Raw genomic sequence first — 16,900 nt, 5'->3', positions numbered from 1 at the left:
ATCTGAATACAGAAGTAAATAACAAACTAGACTTAAAATCATAACCTTCACCATGGCCACTACCATGTGAATAAATTAAATTTTAATAAACAATTAACATAAAATAAATAGAGCAATTATAATAAAGTAATTAAAGCAAATCAAAAGACAGAATAAGTTAAAGCACAATGAGGAAAACAAGAATGGGCATTCAAACTAATAAGGAAGGAGTGCAGAAGAAGACACATACAAATCGGGGTGGGAGGGTAGGTACAAAGGAAAATGTGACAGAGCATGGTGTCCATATCAAAAGTAACTTTATCATAAAGAGAAATTTATTAATGCCTCCAAGACTATTATAGAAAAAGGAATGCTAAATAGCTAAATATACCACAAAACTAATGCACCAAATTAATGCTAAAATTAGGGATATACTTATAAAGGTGCAATTCTGAACATCAAAGGTATCCTAAGAATCAGAAGAAAATAAAATCATAAAAATGAGAAAGACAAAGCAGCACTCTCCCTCAGCAGTGATAACATGATTCCTCATCCATGGAGATTTCTGGAATTTTCAATGGAGAAATCAAAGATAACACTTTTGTTGAAAGGTATGGGAGCTGTAGCTATGTAGCCTATATTCCTCAAGTTTCAGGTCAGTTCCTCAAGGTTCAGTGTTGGGTCCGTTGTTGTTTTCTATTGATGATGGGATATCAAGTTTAATGTCCAAGTTTGCAGATGATACAAAGGTTGGCAGGGTCGTCAAGGACACTACTGACGCTATGCTGCTGCAACAGGATCTGGAAAGGTTGAACAGATGGGCTGAGAGGTGGCAAATGAAGTTTAACATTGACAAATGTAAAGTACTGCATATGGGAAACAGTAACCCCAGAGCAACGTACCAACTCTGCGGTACCACACTGACAGTGGTGGAGAATGAAAAGGACCTGGGGGTAATTGTGCAGGGAGATATGAAGTTCTCTGAGCAGTGCAGACGAGCTGCAAGAGTAGCTCATGGTGTCTTGTCAATGATATACAGGAATTTTTCTAGCAGGGATAAGGAGGTGATTATTCCCTTGTATAAGGCAATGGTTAGGCCACATCTTGAGTACTGTATACAGGTCTGGAGGCCTCATTTCAAGAAGGATGTAGAGCTGCTGGAACGGGTACAGAGAAGGGCAACAAGATTAGTAAATGGAACAAAGGGTTGCTCTTACGAAGAAAGGCTTAAGTTTTGCAAATTACAGAGTCTGGAGACTAGGCACCGGCGAGGTGATCTGATAGAGGTGTATAAGGCCTTGAATGGTTTGAGCATGCTCAATGCCAATGGGATTCTTCATCTTTCTCAGAATAATCACCTCAGAGGGCATAAATTCAAATTGAGGAAGGACGGATGTCGGATAGATGTGCGGAAATTTGCCTTTGGCCAGCGGGTGGTTGGTTGGTGGAACCGACTTCCATCACTTGTTGTTGAAGTTGATAGCCTAAACAAATTTAAAGCTCAACTGGACAGGTATTTCGAACGAACGGAGGGGTGAAATGGGAGAGGGTTTTTTTTTTTTTTTTTTTTTGGGCTGATGCTGAATAAGCTTGCTTTCTTGCATCGTATGCCTCTACTAATGCTAATGCTAATGCTAATATAAACAAAGAGCATGACAAAGTTAATACAAGAGAAAATAATTTTGGAAGTAAACCCCTAACCACCCCCTCCAAATCTGCTATATTAAATATACTGGCAAGTTGTTAAAAATTCTTTAATGTAAGTTTTTTTTTATATATTTTAATAGTTTCCAACAAATTTTTTAGATAAAGTCTAAAACATTAGATGAAACTGAATGAAAATAATGCCTCTGTACTTTTTCATGTGAGGAAGAAAAGCATGAAAATCCACAAGTTGTAGGAGCTGTCACCAATTTTGATACACCACCTGCCTTTCAAATCCTGATTATGCTACAGAACTCCTTATGCACTCATTATTTATACATGTTTTAACAGCACTTGGATTTCGATGCTCCACCCACATTTCAAATCTTGATTATGCTACAGCATTCTTTAGGCTTTTTCTCATAACTTATGCACTTTTTAACTAGTATGAATATAATTAATCAACCATCATGAAATATCCCATCTGGCCAGATTTACTGAGGTTCAGTGACTGACTTGCTCTAGGGCTCCAAAGTGGCCTCCAAAACAAAGCAACTACTGTTAATCCACAGCCTCAGACTACTGAAATCTGATGTCACCCATACAGTAGGAGTTACAGATAAAAGTTACTTGGTATCCTCACTGCAGGAAACCAAAAACAAAATACAAGGATCCAATGTATTTTACATACACACACACATATGTATGTACATTATGTATTTATATAACTAAATATATAATAAACACACACACACACGCACCAAATAAAGCAAACTAAGACAAAAGAAGTTAACAGAAAAAAAATTATAATAGTACCTTTGTAGTTGTGAAGAGATCAAAGCCACTTTCACCCTGTAAGTGAGACAATTTCAGATTAAAATATATTTGTAAAATATTGAGAGAATTACAAAAAAACACAAGCTAATGGAATTTTTTTATTATTATTTATAGAATATCCATTTTCAGCAAGAATAGCTCCATATAATAAATATTCAAATATTACTGTTTTACAATATCCACAATATGGTTAACACACATCACAGATACTGTAAACATACACATCATATTATTATAAAACAACAATGATTCTACAGATATTGTAAAATGCTCTGGAAGAAATAGGAACTACAATAGGTAGAAAATAATTCTTTTCTCTTCAGTTATGCAGCATGATTGAAGTATTTTGAGGTTATGATGGGCATTGTGATGAGAATCTTTTTTTTTTTTTTTTTTTGATTTGGTAGTTGTTGGCGCATCGGCTTCTGTGGCCATATTGCACCTCCCAAGGTTTTTGCAGTACTTTGATCCAAGCCCGAGGCGGGAATCGAACCCGCGACCTTTGGGTTGCCGGGCAGGTACTTTACCCACTCGGCTAGCCCGGTCGGCGTGATGAGAATCAATCATCCTTACATTTTGAGGGTACAGCTCTAAAACAGTGTTTTCAGGCTGGCACTAGATAGTATACTTGACTGAACCTACTGGTAAAACAGTAGGAAGCATCCTACAGAGTTATTATTATTATTATTATTATTATTATTATTAGCCATATGGTACAAGGAAGCCTGAGGCTTATGCTGTACCAGACAAAAAAAAAAAAAAAATTCCCCGAGTTACCCTGAGAGAGAGAAAGAGAAGTAGAAAGGAATCACCAAGAAAGAGAAGAATGATGATATCCAGCTCAGGACCCTGGGTTTGCCAAGCCCATACTCACCAGATGTGAGCCCCCGGGAGTTACCAATATAATTAATTGCAAACATCATTGTCTTGGTATGTGAAGCTGGTGGTGTCATAAGAAAAGCATTACAGGAATGTAAGTGTTCATGACTATCTATTTATGTAAGTTTAATTTTATTAAATGTTAATCTTATTAACTAAATTATTAACTGATTTAAAAAATTATTTAAAATGCTAAAATTAGTCTTTAGCAGATGTTTACTAATAGCTATTTATTAACAGATTCATGTTCTTTTTACACATATGAAAACTAGAGGCTAAATATTAACAAATAAAAAATGTGTAATCAAATTAACAACTTTATGTAAATGAAGTTGCCATAATTTACCACTTCTTCAATGATTGTAAGGAGATTCAATGAAGAAGTAGTATAGGAAATACCAAAAAAAGTCTGAGAATAATCTGTAATTCTTTAAGAAATTAAAGGCAGATTACATTCCACACAGGTTGAAGTGCTCATTATTTCACCAATTTCCATTTCTTGATATACCTGTCATGGCACTAAAAGAATATTTAAGTACAACATTGTAATTATTATTAATGCCAAAGTTGGCAGCTGGCATGTCTTTTACAAGTGAAACAGAACTAAGAAACACTGAGTTAATGTGAGAATTTTTCTGCAAATCTTGGAGAATTATTAAATGAATGTTAAAAGTGAACTGTATACAAGTATTAGTTCACTTTTAACATTCACCAAAATGTCAATCATACATACATACATACATACTCTCCATCATGAAGTATGATTGGTGTCTTTTGAGGTTATGATGGGCATCATGATGTATTCATGATGCCCATCATAACTAATGTTCCTTATATTTTGAAGATTCCTTATATTTTGTGGGTACAGCTGTAAAATGGTGTTTGCAGGCTGGCTGCTGATAGATAGTCCACCGGACCAAACATACTGGTAACTTCCTAGGAGGCCTCTGGATCAGCTAGTGTATAATCTGGCAGCATCTAATGGGCCAGACAGTGACTGGAGGGCATATAAGTAATGTGTATGCGGGAGGGCATTGTCAAGGCCATGTTATGTCAAAGAGCTGGGTATATTTTTGCTGTTTATTAAGTATTAGTGTAACTACACCATAGATAGCTCTTAAACAAAAACTACTTTTGTAGTGTAAAGGCATCATTTTAGTGTATCTTATATTTTGATCCTCCTTCACAATGAATTATTATGTATGGCACTATCTCGAATAAGAAATGTCTCTCTAATAGAGAAGACTATTGTCACTTATTCTCAGTGGGCACTACCACCCAGATGGCACCGTTTCAAGGCTTGTTGGTCTGTTGTTGGTGGGTGGGAATGATGTCAGAAGAATTTTTAACAATTTTGATGTCAAGAGATCACTATGTTCTTATGGTATTTCTCCACTTGTTTTCAAAACCTGTGCTCCTGAGCTTACTCCTATTCTGTGTCACCTTTTTGCACTGGTGTTTTTCTTCCTGCTTGGAAATTTGCTCATATCCAGCCAGTTCCTAAAAAAGGCACCCTCCTATCCAATTACCATCCCATTGCACTTACTTCTACTCTTTCAAAATAATGGAGAAATCCATTAATCAACAATTCCTAAACTATCTAGAAACTGTCCATCTGATCAATGATCACCAATATGGATTCTTTCAGTGTCGACTGTTGTAGGATGGAGGCCTCCTCCATCCTCCTCAAACCCCAGTCTAATCAAAGAGTGTGTGCTATTGCACTCCCACTTCAAAACACTCAGCTACGGAGGCCTTATTTATTTCAATTATTGAAAAACAAGATGTAGATATTTGAATACATCTACATCCTCATTATTTCATAATTATCTTATTATCACTGTTTTAAGTTAGATCTGATGAATTACTAAAACATTAATTGTCACTCTTCGAAAGTATAAAAATCACCAAAACAAATTCTGATGTTTATACAGTTTTTCCAACTAAATCACAACAGCATACAATCATGATTGATATTTGGAAAATTTACCACTTATACTTTGGACATCCTCTAGGTGACCAGAATAAAGTATGAGCACCAAATTATATTTGTACCACTTGTTTCAATGGATTATATGACTAAATGAACAAAATGAAAAAAAAAGTCAATGCCATTTGACTTGTGACATGGAAGGAGCCAAAAGACCACAATTGTGGTTGTTACATTTGTAATATGAATTCTCAGCAAAGGTTGTTTATCCAAATCTGGATCCAGTGATGAGACTGATCCCTCACAATGACAGTAAGCAAATTCCAGTAACTCCACAGCATGGAATAGATTCTATACAGCAGTGCTTCACAACCTTTTTTCTTAAAGTGGAAACCACAGATCACTTTTATATTTGAGTTAGATGCCACAGACCACAAAAAAATATTAATATTAGTATTAGTAGTTATAAATAATGCAAGAAAGAAGCTTATACAGAATCAGCTAAAAAAACAAAAACATTTCCTATATCACCTGTCCATCCATTCTAATAGACTGTCTAGATCTTCCTTAAATTTATTCAAACTACCCACTTTTACCAAATGAAAAATAAAAAAATGTAATACGATAATGCTACTTATTCCAAAATATATAAGTATTTCAAACTTTCACTAGACAGTTATTGACACAGAATATTAAGAAAATGACTTCAATATTTGATTTGATTTAGCAGAATTCAGTATTGCTCAAGAGTTGGCCAAACATTTTTCCAGAATTCAAACAAATGATACATTGAGACCTGCCTCATTTCCTGACTTCACATCTGTTAAAGATGATATCCTCATTAACCTCTTTATCACTGATGAAGATTTAAATTCAGCATTAAAAAGCATGAGAAATGACTATACTAGAGGCCAAGATGACATTCCAGGCTTATTTTGGAAAATGACTGTCACTACCTTAAAACCCCTCATACTGCAGATCTTCAACTTGTCTCTCAGGCTGGGGAAGTATCCTAAGCATTTTAAGCAGGTCAATATAGTTCCTATTTTCAAAAAAGGTGATAAAAATGATGTAGTAGTAGTAGTAGTGGCATGTGATGCAAGAAAGCAACTGTATGAGCTTATGAAGCATCAGCCAAAAAAAACAAACATAATAATAATAATAAATAAATAAAATAAAAAAATCACACCATTCCCTCCAAATGCATGTCCAGTTCCTCCTTAAATTTATTTAACCTGTCAACTTCCACAATGACAGATGGAAGTTTGTTCCAGCAATTAACCACCCGCTGGCTAAAGACAAATTTCCGCACATCTATTCTACATCTGTCTTTTCTTAATTTGAATTTATGTCCCCTTAGGTTCGTAATCTGAACAAGTGGAAGGATCCCATCAGAATTCAGCGTGCTCAACCCATTCAAGGCCTTATATACCTCAATCAGATCACCGCGCAGGTGCCTAGTCTCCAGCCACTGCAATTTGCAGAACTTAAGCCTCTCTTGGTAAGAGGATCCCTTCATTCCCCTCACCAATCTTGTTGCCCTTCTCTGTACACGCTCAAGTAAATCTACATCCTTCCTAAAATGAGGCCTCCAGACCTGTACGCAGTACTCAAGGCGTGGCCTGACCATTGCCTTACACAGAGGGACAATCACCTCCTTCTCCCTGCTAGCAAAATTCCTATATATCATCGACAAAACCCTATGACCTGCTTTGGCAGTCTGTCTGCATTGCTCAGAAAACTTCATATCTGACTGCACAATTACTCCTAGGTCTTTTTCATTTTCTACCACCTTAAGTGTAGTACCACACAGTTGGTATATTTCTCTGGGGTTACTTCTACCCATATGCAGTACTTTGCATTTGTCAAGGTTAAACTTCAGTTGCCACTTCTTAGCCCATCTGCTCAAATTATCTAGATCCTATTGCAGTAGCACACTGCCATTACTGTCAATAACAACCCTGCCAACCTTTGTATCATCTGCAAACTTCGACATTAAGCCTGATATATACCTGTTATGGGTCTGTAACTGATTACAGACCCATAACCTTGTAAAACAGCCTGGCTAAACTCTTCGACGCAGTACACAAACATCTCTTCGAAGTCTTCAGGCCTTTCATTGATCAGAATCAACATGGTTTCTGCAGTGGCAAGTCAGTAGTCACAAATTTACTTCCTTTCTGGCAATACACCTCTGAAGCTCTTGATAACCACCTTCAAGTTGATGCAGTCTACACAGACATATCTAAGGCATTTGATAAAGTCCTGCACGAACAACTTCTGGAAAAACTTAAGCTATATGGTATCCGTGACCCTTTGCTCTCATTGCTACGCAGCCATATTACACTTGATTGATGAGCGTTATCATCAATCAAGTGAACCCAGACTGTTTTATACCACTAAGTGGAATACCACAAGGCTCCCACTTAGGTCCTCTTCTCTTCATTGTTTTTGTAAATGATCTTCCTTCTTTCATCTACACCTCCAATGTTCAAGTTGCTCTCTATGCAGATGATCTTAAGATCTACTCAGCAGTGAAGAAGATTACCGATTCTCAACAGCTTCAATGTGCTCTCAATAAATTCTCTCTGTGGCTATCTCTGAATGGCTTGTCTGCTAACCCCTTGAAGTGCAAAGTAATCTCTTTCTCATCTGGCAGATCTCCACAACTAATAAATACGGAGTACAGTATTAACTCTGTGATCATCAAAAGGTGTGACCAAGTTAACGACTTGGAGATTCTCTTCTCCAGCAGTGCTAAATTCGATGCTCATGTCCTTAAAATCACCAGCAAAGCATTCAAAACACTGGGATTCATCAAACGGAACACATACAAGTTTGAAAACTACGAATATGCAGTTATCCTTTATAAAACTATTGTTCTGCCAATCCTCAAATTCAGTTCACCCATCTGGAATCCTCACACAGACTTTAACTAACAAAATTTAAGCAATCCAAAAACATTTTGTCCGTTACCTTACATACCGCAATCCTCTATTCTATCACTCAGTATATTATGAATCGCTGTGTGATTACTTTCATCTGAGGCCTCTGTGCACCAGAAGAGTTACTGCTGACATCACCCTTCTAGCCAAAGCAATCATTGGACCTTATGAAGCATCTGATATCCTTAGCAAAATCAACTTCAATGCTCCTTGTAGACAAATCAGGACCCTTACACCGTTTCGCCTTGACTCTGCCACCACGGACTTTATGAAGTTCAGTCCACTGAACAGAATCGGCAAATCAGCAAATGACTCTCTCATTGACTTCTTTGACAACTTCCAATCACTGATGAACTCCATCCGCAAGTTTGCCTCTTCTCTTAAACTGCAAAGTGACTAGCTCTGATCTAATTATTGTAGTTTATTAGTATTATGTGTTTTATTAATTTTCTATTCTCTAACTGATTAATTATTACTTGTTTTACCGGTAACTTAACTTAATGCAATTCTCTTTTGTACATATGATTTTAATGTTTGAATCTATATCAATGTTTATCTTCCTGTTGGATTTCATATTATTGTTATTATGTTTATTGTTCTGATCTCAGATACACTGTTAATGGTTACCTGTTGTGTATCTTGTTATTAATAAAAAATAAAAAAATAAAAAATAAAGATCAACACAGCTTTGTTTACACGCATATGAACTCGAACTTATCTCAAACAATTTTGTGCTATGTGTCAATACATGCTCATTGCATGAATCCCTTTTTGATTATCAACACTACTCTGTCACCTTTTCTTTATTCCATTTAGGTATCTTTTAATTTCCTGGTGTCTTTTTTTCTAGAATCATGATACTGTTGCATCTTTTTTTTTCCAATAGTTGTGATACACTGGTGAAATCTTTCAAACTGCTCTTCATTCAATGCAAACAGTTTCTGTGGAAAATATTCAAGTTACAACCTAGCTTTTTGAAACTAGTAAGCATATTATTGTCAGTCTTCTTGTGCATCTTTGATTTATAAATAACTAACAAGTTTTTTAAAATGCTCTTGACTGCTAATCATGCCACCACTTCTTTCTGAAACATTAGTACAGTCCAAAAAAATTCCTTGACTTACCTATTAAACATAATTAAACTCAGACAGAGCCACTCTCAAAGTGATTATAGGTGTCAGTTCTGGAACTGTATGGGTTGGAAAGTGCAGTGATCACCTCAAGTTGCATCAGTGACCTCATGTTTGCTGCAGTAGTGCCAGCTCCATAAGTGTTCATTTCATTTTTAGAAAAAGATAAAATCACATGGTAAGAAGTCAGGTGGATGTGATAACAACAGTATTGTGTTTAGCAAGCTCTTGTTGCATAAGAAATGCGTGGTGTATGCAGACACTAACTTCCAATCTTTTGCTGTCAACCATTTTGGAAGATTTTGCTGCATTACCAATTACAGCTGTCATAATATCTGTGCATATTTTTACCGATTTCCAGTTGCACCTTGCAGAATGCATTCATAGTGCCAAATATACCATAAGAATACTCAAAATAGCCATTTCAAATTCATCATAAAGCTGCCAGTGAAGAAGCTGCACTGATGGACACAGCATCAGAAATCACTCCTTGGAGTGTGGACTATTTTTCTCTGTACATATACTAAACAAATCAAATGCCAAGTGTGAACAGATTCTTTTTCCTCAACTTGGAGCTTAAAAGCTGTGCTGAATTCTTTGGCAGATCCATGTCCTTTATCAGACCATTCAGTTCAACTTGTGTAAACTGCTAATCTCACCAGTACCTTTCAAATTCACAATACTTACTTGAGGAACAATCAAAATCAGAGTCTGTGTTGGAAATATCAAAGTTCTCAAGTTTAGGTGGAAATGGTACATCTTAACTGTGTGGAACATGACAAATAACTGACAGAAGATTTGAATATTGTATTGCAGCTTTGCTTTTGGTGCTGTATTCTGTAATACTGCATATACAAAAACAATGATGTGATATGTTGTCTCTCTGGGTTCACACCTAACTACAGATGCTGGAAATACATGGAATTTTTATCTTCCATTAACCTACTGTTTCATATTTTCAACACATATGACACACATAATGCAGTAGACCAGTGTTTCTCAAAGGGTGTGCCGCAAAATTTTCCAAGTGTGCCGCGAAATCTTTAAAAAAAACTAGCGTCGTTTTTATTTTAACATCATTGTCTGAATATTTTATTTTGGTTGTAAGAATTGTTTGCATAACACAAATATAATATAAGTATAAATAAAAAAAATGTTAATATTATTTTTTGTTCTATTTATTTAATTTAGAAATTTCTTCTTCTATGACTACGTAGGTGTGCCGCGAAATTTTTCTTCTTTGGAAAATGTGCCTCGAGAGTAAAAAGATTGAGAAACACTGCAGTAGACCATGATTTTCCTTGATCACCAATTCAAACCAAAATAAATACAATATGCTTTCTTGTAAAAGTCTGTTTTTTGTTGCTGGTTTCATGATGTAAAATTTTTGCAAGTGTAGCAGAAGGAATCAGGATCATTGTCACACTGACAACATGAGATTGACTGAAAACAATTTCACATTAATAATAACAATAACTCATATTAATGATAAACTGACCTACAGCATTTCTTTCACGACTAGAAAATGAGAAAATGCAATCTGTGATATATTCTATATCAAATGGGTGCACTATGGCAAATGTTATAATACTACTTTTGAAAATATATACCTACTGTTAGTAGTTTTTGGTAATTCCATAAATCAGGGAATAAAAATGTGCTCATAGCTTTCAGTCAGAAAATATCATGTACTAGTGTAATAAAAAAAACAACTATAAACCATAAGGCTATCTCCTGTTGCAAAGTGATGCATGGTTTATAACATATACTGCTGAACAAAATTTGATATGGGGGGTGTACCATTTCAGTGTAATACCACTGAAATGAGAAAACAGCAAGAAACTTTGGACAGTTATCAGGGACATTTAAAGGAGTTGTATAAGAATTTCCAAAAGGTCACATTACAGAAGTTGATACAAGATGCTCAAAAATATGATCACATTACATCAGTATAACATATTAGTATTAGAAATGGCCATATGGTGCAGGGAAGCCTAAGGCTTATGTTGCACCAGCTAAAAAAAAAAAATAATTAAATAATAATAATAATAATAAAATTAAATTAAATAAATAATTAATAAATAAAATAAAAGGATACGGACAACCTATGCATTTCCCTCCTCCTGTAGGTAACTATCTAGCTGACATTTGAATTTCCCCAAACTGTCAAGCCTCAACCATCCAAGTAGGTAACTTATTCCAGTAATTTATATCTTGCTGGCTAAAATAAAATTTCCAGCAATTCAGTCTAAACAACTCCCTCATAACTTGAATTTATGGCCCCTAGATCTAGAATCATTTATAACCACGAAAATTTCATCCTCATTCATTTTATTTTTCCCTCTCAGAGCCTTAAATGCCTCAATCAAGTCTCCTTTAAGGTGCCTAATTTCCAAACTGTGCAACCCACATATTCGAAGTATGATCCCCTCCATTGGCTAAACAGGTCTGGCAGTGAGCTATGCTTGATATATAAAATTTTATGGCAACAAATCCCATTCTTCCACCAGCACAGACCTTACTTCATGAAGTGACCAAGGAGTTGGCTGCTGGCATGCAATGCGACACTCAAGAGTACCCCACACATCAGTGTTCTCCCCAGGACCTATTGAATGGGCGCACTGCCCGGTGAATTTAACTGACTGTCCAGCTAAAATTTAAGCAATTCTCATGGTACCTGGTCTGCTCACCGATCTCGATCAATATTAATTTGAACATACTATGCAATAAAGGTCAATGTGACAGGAGCATATAATGTTAAATTATGCAATCAATTTTCGCTCTGGATTGCTTAAGTCACATTTATAAATAACAGAAAATTTTATAATATTGCGAAGTATTAAAGTATTACACTTCCCCACCTGGCTAAGTCATAATGCTGGGTATAATTTTCTCCCCAGAAAATTATACCCAGCTGGTATAATTTTCTGGGGAGAATACTGCACATGTTCGATCAGATTTAAGTCTGGTGATCGTGCTGGCCATGGCAGTCGGATATTTTCAGCTTCAAGATATTCTTCCACCACTTGATCTCTATGTACAGTGGAGTTGTTGTGCATGAAAAGAAAATCTTGACCAACCACACACCTAAAAAGTTACACATGGGGTTTGAGGCTCTTGTTCTCAGTACCTCTGCACAGTTATGGTACCCCTATCAAAAACATGAAGAGGGGGTGCGGCCGTTGATCATTTTTAACTTTAAGCATCTCTTTCTCTGATGTTGGAGGGATGGTACCACATTCTTTGTTGTCTCTAGATGAAATAACATCTAGAATCTGTTTGTAGGCTAAAATGGCACTCATCAGAGACCAGAACCCATTTGTCATAGCTCCAAGTCACATGTTTATGGCACCAGTTTTGACAATCTCTGTGGTGGTTTGGGGTTAATGTGACATAAACCACTGGCTTCCTTGCATAGAGTCCACTTGAATGGCACCTTCTTAACGTGGTTCAGTTGGAAATGTTTTACCTTTGCTGTCGGGCCAGACAGCAGTTTGTTCCGGTTGACATAGCCCTCGGGTGACCTTCCAGCTCTTCTTGTGATGGTTCCTCTCACCAGAAACTGCTCCCATAGTTCCAAGATGACACTGCGTGGCACATTAAGCCAACATGCCACCTTTGCCTGCAACTGCCCACCATCTTACAGAATCATCTAAATGATGATGACTTGCCATCCTCAGTAATGGAGATGCAGTTACTACAAGTTTTCACTTCCCAAAGTTTGATGATTGAGCAAGCCAAAAAAAGGAATGAAGTGAGGTGGTCGCAACCCATGAATAGTAGTAGTAGTAGTAGTAGTAGTAGTGGCACTTGATGCAAGAAAGCAAGTGTAGGAGCTTATGCAGCATCAGCCAATAAAAAAAAAAAAAAAAAATCACACCATACCCTCCAATTGCCTGTCCAGTTCCTCCTTAAATTTATTTAACCTATCAACTTCCACAACGACAGATGGAAGTTTGTTCCAGCAATTAACCACCCGCTGGCTAAAGGCAAATTTCCGCACATCTATTCTACATCTATCCTTTCTTAATTTGAACTTATGTCCCCGTAGGTTCGTATTCTGAACAAGTGGGAGGATCCCATCAGAATTCAGCGTGCTCAACCCATTCAAGGCCTTATAGACCTCAATCAGATCACCGCGCAGTGCCTAGTCTCCAGCCACTGCAATTTGCAGAACTTAAGCCTCTCTTGGTAAGAGGATCCCTTCATTCCCCTCACCAATCGTGTTGCTCTTCTCTGTACACGCCCAAGCAAATCTACATCCTTCCTAAAATGAGGCCTCCAGACCTGTACGCAGTACTCAAGGCGTGGCCTGACCATTGCCTTATACAGAGGGACAATCACCTCCTTTTCCCTGCTAGCAAAATTCCTATATATCATTGACAAAACCCCATGACCTGCCCTAGCAGCCTGTCTACATTGCTCAGAAAACTTCATATCTGACTGCACAATTACTCCCAGGTCTTTTTCATTTTCTACCACCTTAAGTGTAGTACCACACAGTTGGTATATTTCTCTGGGGTTAGTTCTACCCATATGCAGTACTTTGCATTTGTCAAGGTTAAACTTCAGTTGCCACTTCTTAGCCTATCTGCCCAAATTATCTAGATCCTGTTGCAGTAGCACACTGCCATTACTGTCATTAACAACCCTGCCAACCTTCGTGTCATCTGCAAACTTCGACATTAAGCCTGATATACCTTCATCAATATCATTGATGAATATACAAAACAACAGTGGACCCAACACCGAACCCTGCGGGACTCCACTAATAACATTAGTCCACGAAGAGCAGCACCCATTGATTACCACCCTCTGTCTTCTCCCACTTAACCATCCTTTTATCCATTGTAGCAACTTACCCTTAATACCATTCTGCTCCAATTTGTACAGTAGTCTTCCATGCGCAACAGTGTCAAAAGCTTTCCTGAAATCTAAGTATATGATATCAAAATTATTTTTTGCATCCAGTTCCTTTGTGACTACATCATAATAACCAATCAAATTTGTCAGACAAGACTTTCCCTTAACAAACCCATGCTGTGTCTGAATTATTGCTGCAGTCTTGTCTAGATGATCCTGCAATGCATCTGTAACCAGTGACTCCATTATTTTACCCGGAACAGAAGTTAAACTAACTGGTCTGTAATTATTCGTGTCACCCTTCGAACCTCCTTTGTGAATTGGGGATACATTTGCACATCTCCAGTCCGTGGGAACCTCCCCTGAATCCAAGGATGCTCTCATAATTATGGCTAAGGGTTTGCTTAGTTGCTTTGCCGCCTCCTTTAATATAACTGGATAGATTCCATCCGCCCCAGGTGCCTTTCTTATGTTTAACTTCAACAATTTCTCCTCCACTTTGCTCTCAGTTATTACAAAATCATTAAGCACACTGCTACAATTTGATAACCTTCTTCCATTTTCAAACTGTAATGATTCCTCACGTGTGAATGTAGATGCAAAATACTCATTCAGTTTGTTTGCTATCTGAGCAGGATCATCAACAGTCGAACCATCGATGTCAAGTGGACCAATCATATTCAGCCCCTTCCTTTTAGAGTTTATATAAGTAAAGAAATCCTTGCTGTTTTTCTTAGCATCTTTTGCCAAAGATTTCTCGTAATCCGCCTTTGCCTGCCGAACCTCCTTTGTGACCTGATTACAGACTAGCTTATATCTGCTACAGGCTTCTGCGTCGCCTGATAATTTATATGCATCCCATGCATTTTTCTTCTCTGTCACGAGTCTCATTAGTTCATTTGATAACCATTTAGGCCTAAACCTTGAACAATATTTCTTCATCGGTATGAAAAGTCTAGTAGCTTCCACGATTAATTCCTTGAATGCTTCCCACTTAGAATTTACTGTTTGTAACATCGTCAGTCGATCCCACTGTACAGAATTTAAAAACTGTCTGAGACCACTGTACTCCCCTTTATGGAAGCAAAAACCCTTTCCTTTACCCCTGACGGTAGTTACCTCTTTGAGTAAATCCCACTTCAGCACACTGTGATCACTGCCACCTAGTGGTTCCTTTATCTGCAAATTCTTAATACACGAATGATCACTGCTGATAACCAGATCAAGAGTATTACTTTCTCTGGTTGCCTCTCGAACATGCTGCTGCAGAAAACAATCATCCAATAAATCCACAAAAGTCTGACTAGTGTGTGAGTGATCAACCCACAAGTTCCAGTCAATATCTGGGAAGTTAAAATCCATAATTTCCATACTGTGTGGCTCTGTAAGGTGGTAGGTTGATTTCTATTGGCTACTCAATATTCGCCTTCAGCGACACTGTTCACAATAATATTCATGAAAAAATATTTCATTCTGTTAATTTTGTCAAGTAGTGTATAATAACTTTATACTGATTGTTTCATTTCACCATATTCCAAATCAATTTTGTCATTTTGGAAAGTTCAAAAGACAAGTTTCATTAGTCATTTACTATAGGATTTTTTTAAATTTAATATAATATGCAGATTAAAATATAATATGCAGCACACCTTATCTCCTTTATCTCCTTTTTCTCCCTAGGAAAAAAAACAAAGAAATATAAGTATCTTAAATTAATTACAAAACCACTAAATTTTTGTATGTAAATTTTTGATGTGTTGGTATAATATATATTAAACATATGCAATTTATTTAGCATGCTTATATCAGATTCACCTATAAAAAAGATATATCCCAATTTAACATAATTTGATCAATGAGTAAATAAATATAAATGGAAAAATTTCAATTTTGGTTCCTGATAAGTAGTCAGTGGACCTACTCTGGCTTCCATTTATATTCTGACCTATCCATCAATTTTACATGTCAGAATTTTGTTTTTACTGTTCACACATTTTAGTGGCAAAGAACAATTTCTTGACTCATTTTCAGTGAAAAGGGAAAAAAATCATTTTTGTGTGATCTTGAGCTAATGGTTAAAATTTGCTGTTGTGAAATGTACTTGTATTAATAACATGCAAAGCACAACTGACTTTTGGGTGAAAAATAGTTCTGGCTAAAATTATAAGTCCATATATTACTTGGAAATTTTTGAACAAAAACCAAAAGAGATATTCCCACACAGAGGAACAAAAGATAAAAAGTAAATATTCCTAACTTATGCTGTTGGTAGGAATTGCCATAGTGACAACACTAACATAATGCCAAGCAGCAAGCACATCCAAAACAGCACCAATTAAAATCAGAAAATTGTAAACTGACTGGAAAATTTTTTAACAATGGCCTAAGGGGAGGATACCCAACAGGCTCAAGTAACTCAATTACTACAAGTTTTCACTTCCCAAAGTTTGATGATTTAGATTATTGGTAATTTCTATAAAATTACAATGGCACACAAATATCTTTGACTTTTCTCTCATTGAGGGTCTAAGTATTATAACAGTGCAAGAGCCATTAGCATATGATGAAAACATAATTAAATGGCTATCATCCATGGAAATTTTGGTTGGTGGCAGGCGAGGGAAAGGATTTCAATTTTAATGAGGGTAGGGGTCTACAGTATGTTGAGGGGGCTTACTAGGATCTATCAACTG

At 36.6% G+C, this 16,900-nt stretch overlaps 1 protein-coding gene across 1 annotated transcript in view; it reads right to left on the bottom strand.

Moving 5' to 3' along the window:
- Nucleotides 1-16,900, bottom strand: part of LOC150081680 (uncharacterized) — an 833,960-nt gene that overhangs the window by 804,558 nt on the left and 12,502 nt on the right. The window contains exons 3-4 of the mRNA XM_090380284.1: nt 15,857-15,883; nt 2,440-2,475 (exon numbers count right to left, since the gene is read on the bottom strand). Coding sequence (XP_090236410.1) covers nt 2,440-2,475; nt 15,857-15,883 — 63 coding nt within the window. The remainder of the gene's footprint in view (nt 1-2,439; nt 2,476-15,856; nt 15,884-16,900) is intronic.

Source organism: Mastigoproctus giganteus, chromosome 8 (assembly GCF_048544385.1).
Source record: "Mastigoproctus giganteus isolate SK-2022 chromosome 8, ASM4854438v1, whole genome shotgun sequence".
In the NCBI taxonomy this organism is placed as follows: Eukaryota; Metazoa; Arthropoda; class Arachnida; order Uropygi; family Thelyphonidae; genus Mastigoproctus; species Mastigoproctus giganteus.
Note: the sequence above shows the minus strand (reverse complement) of the source record. Positions and strands in the feature narration are given on the sequence as shown.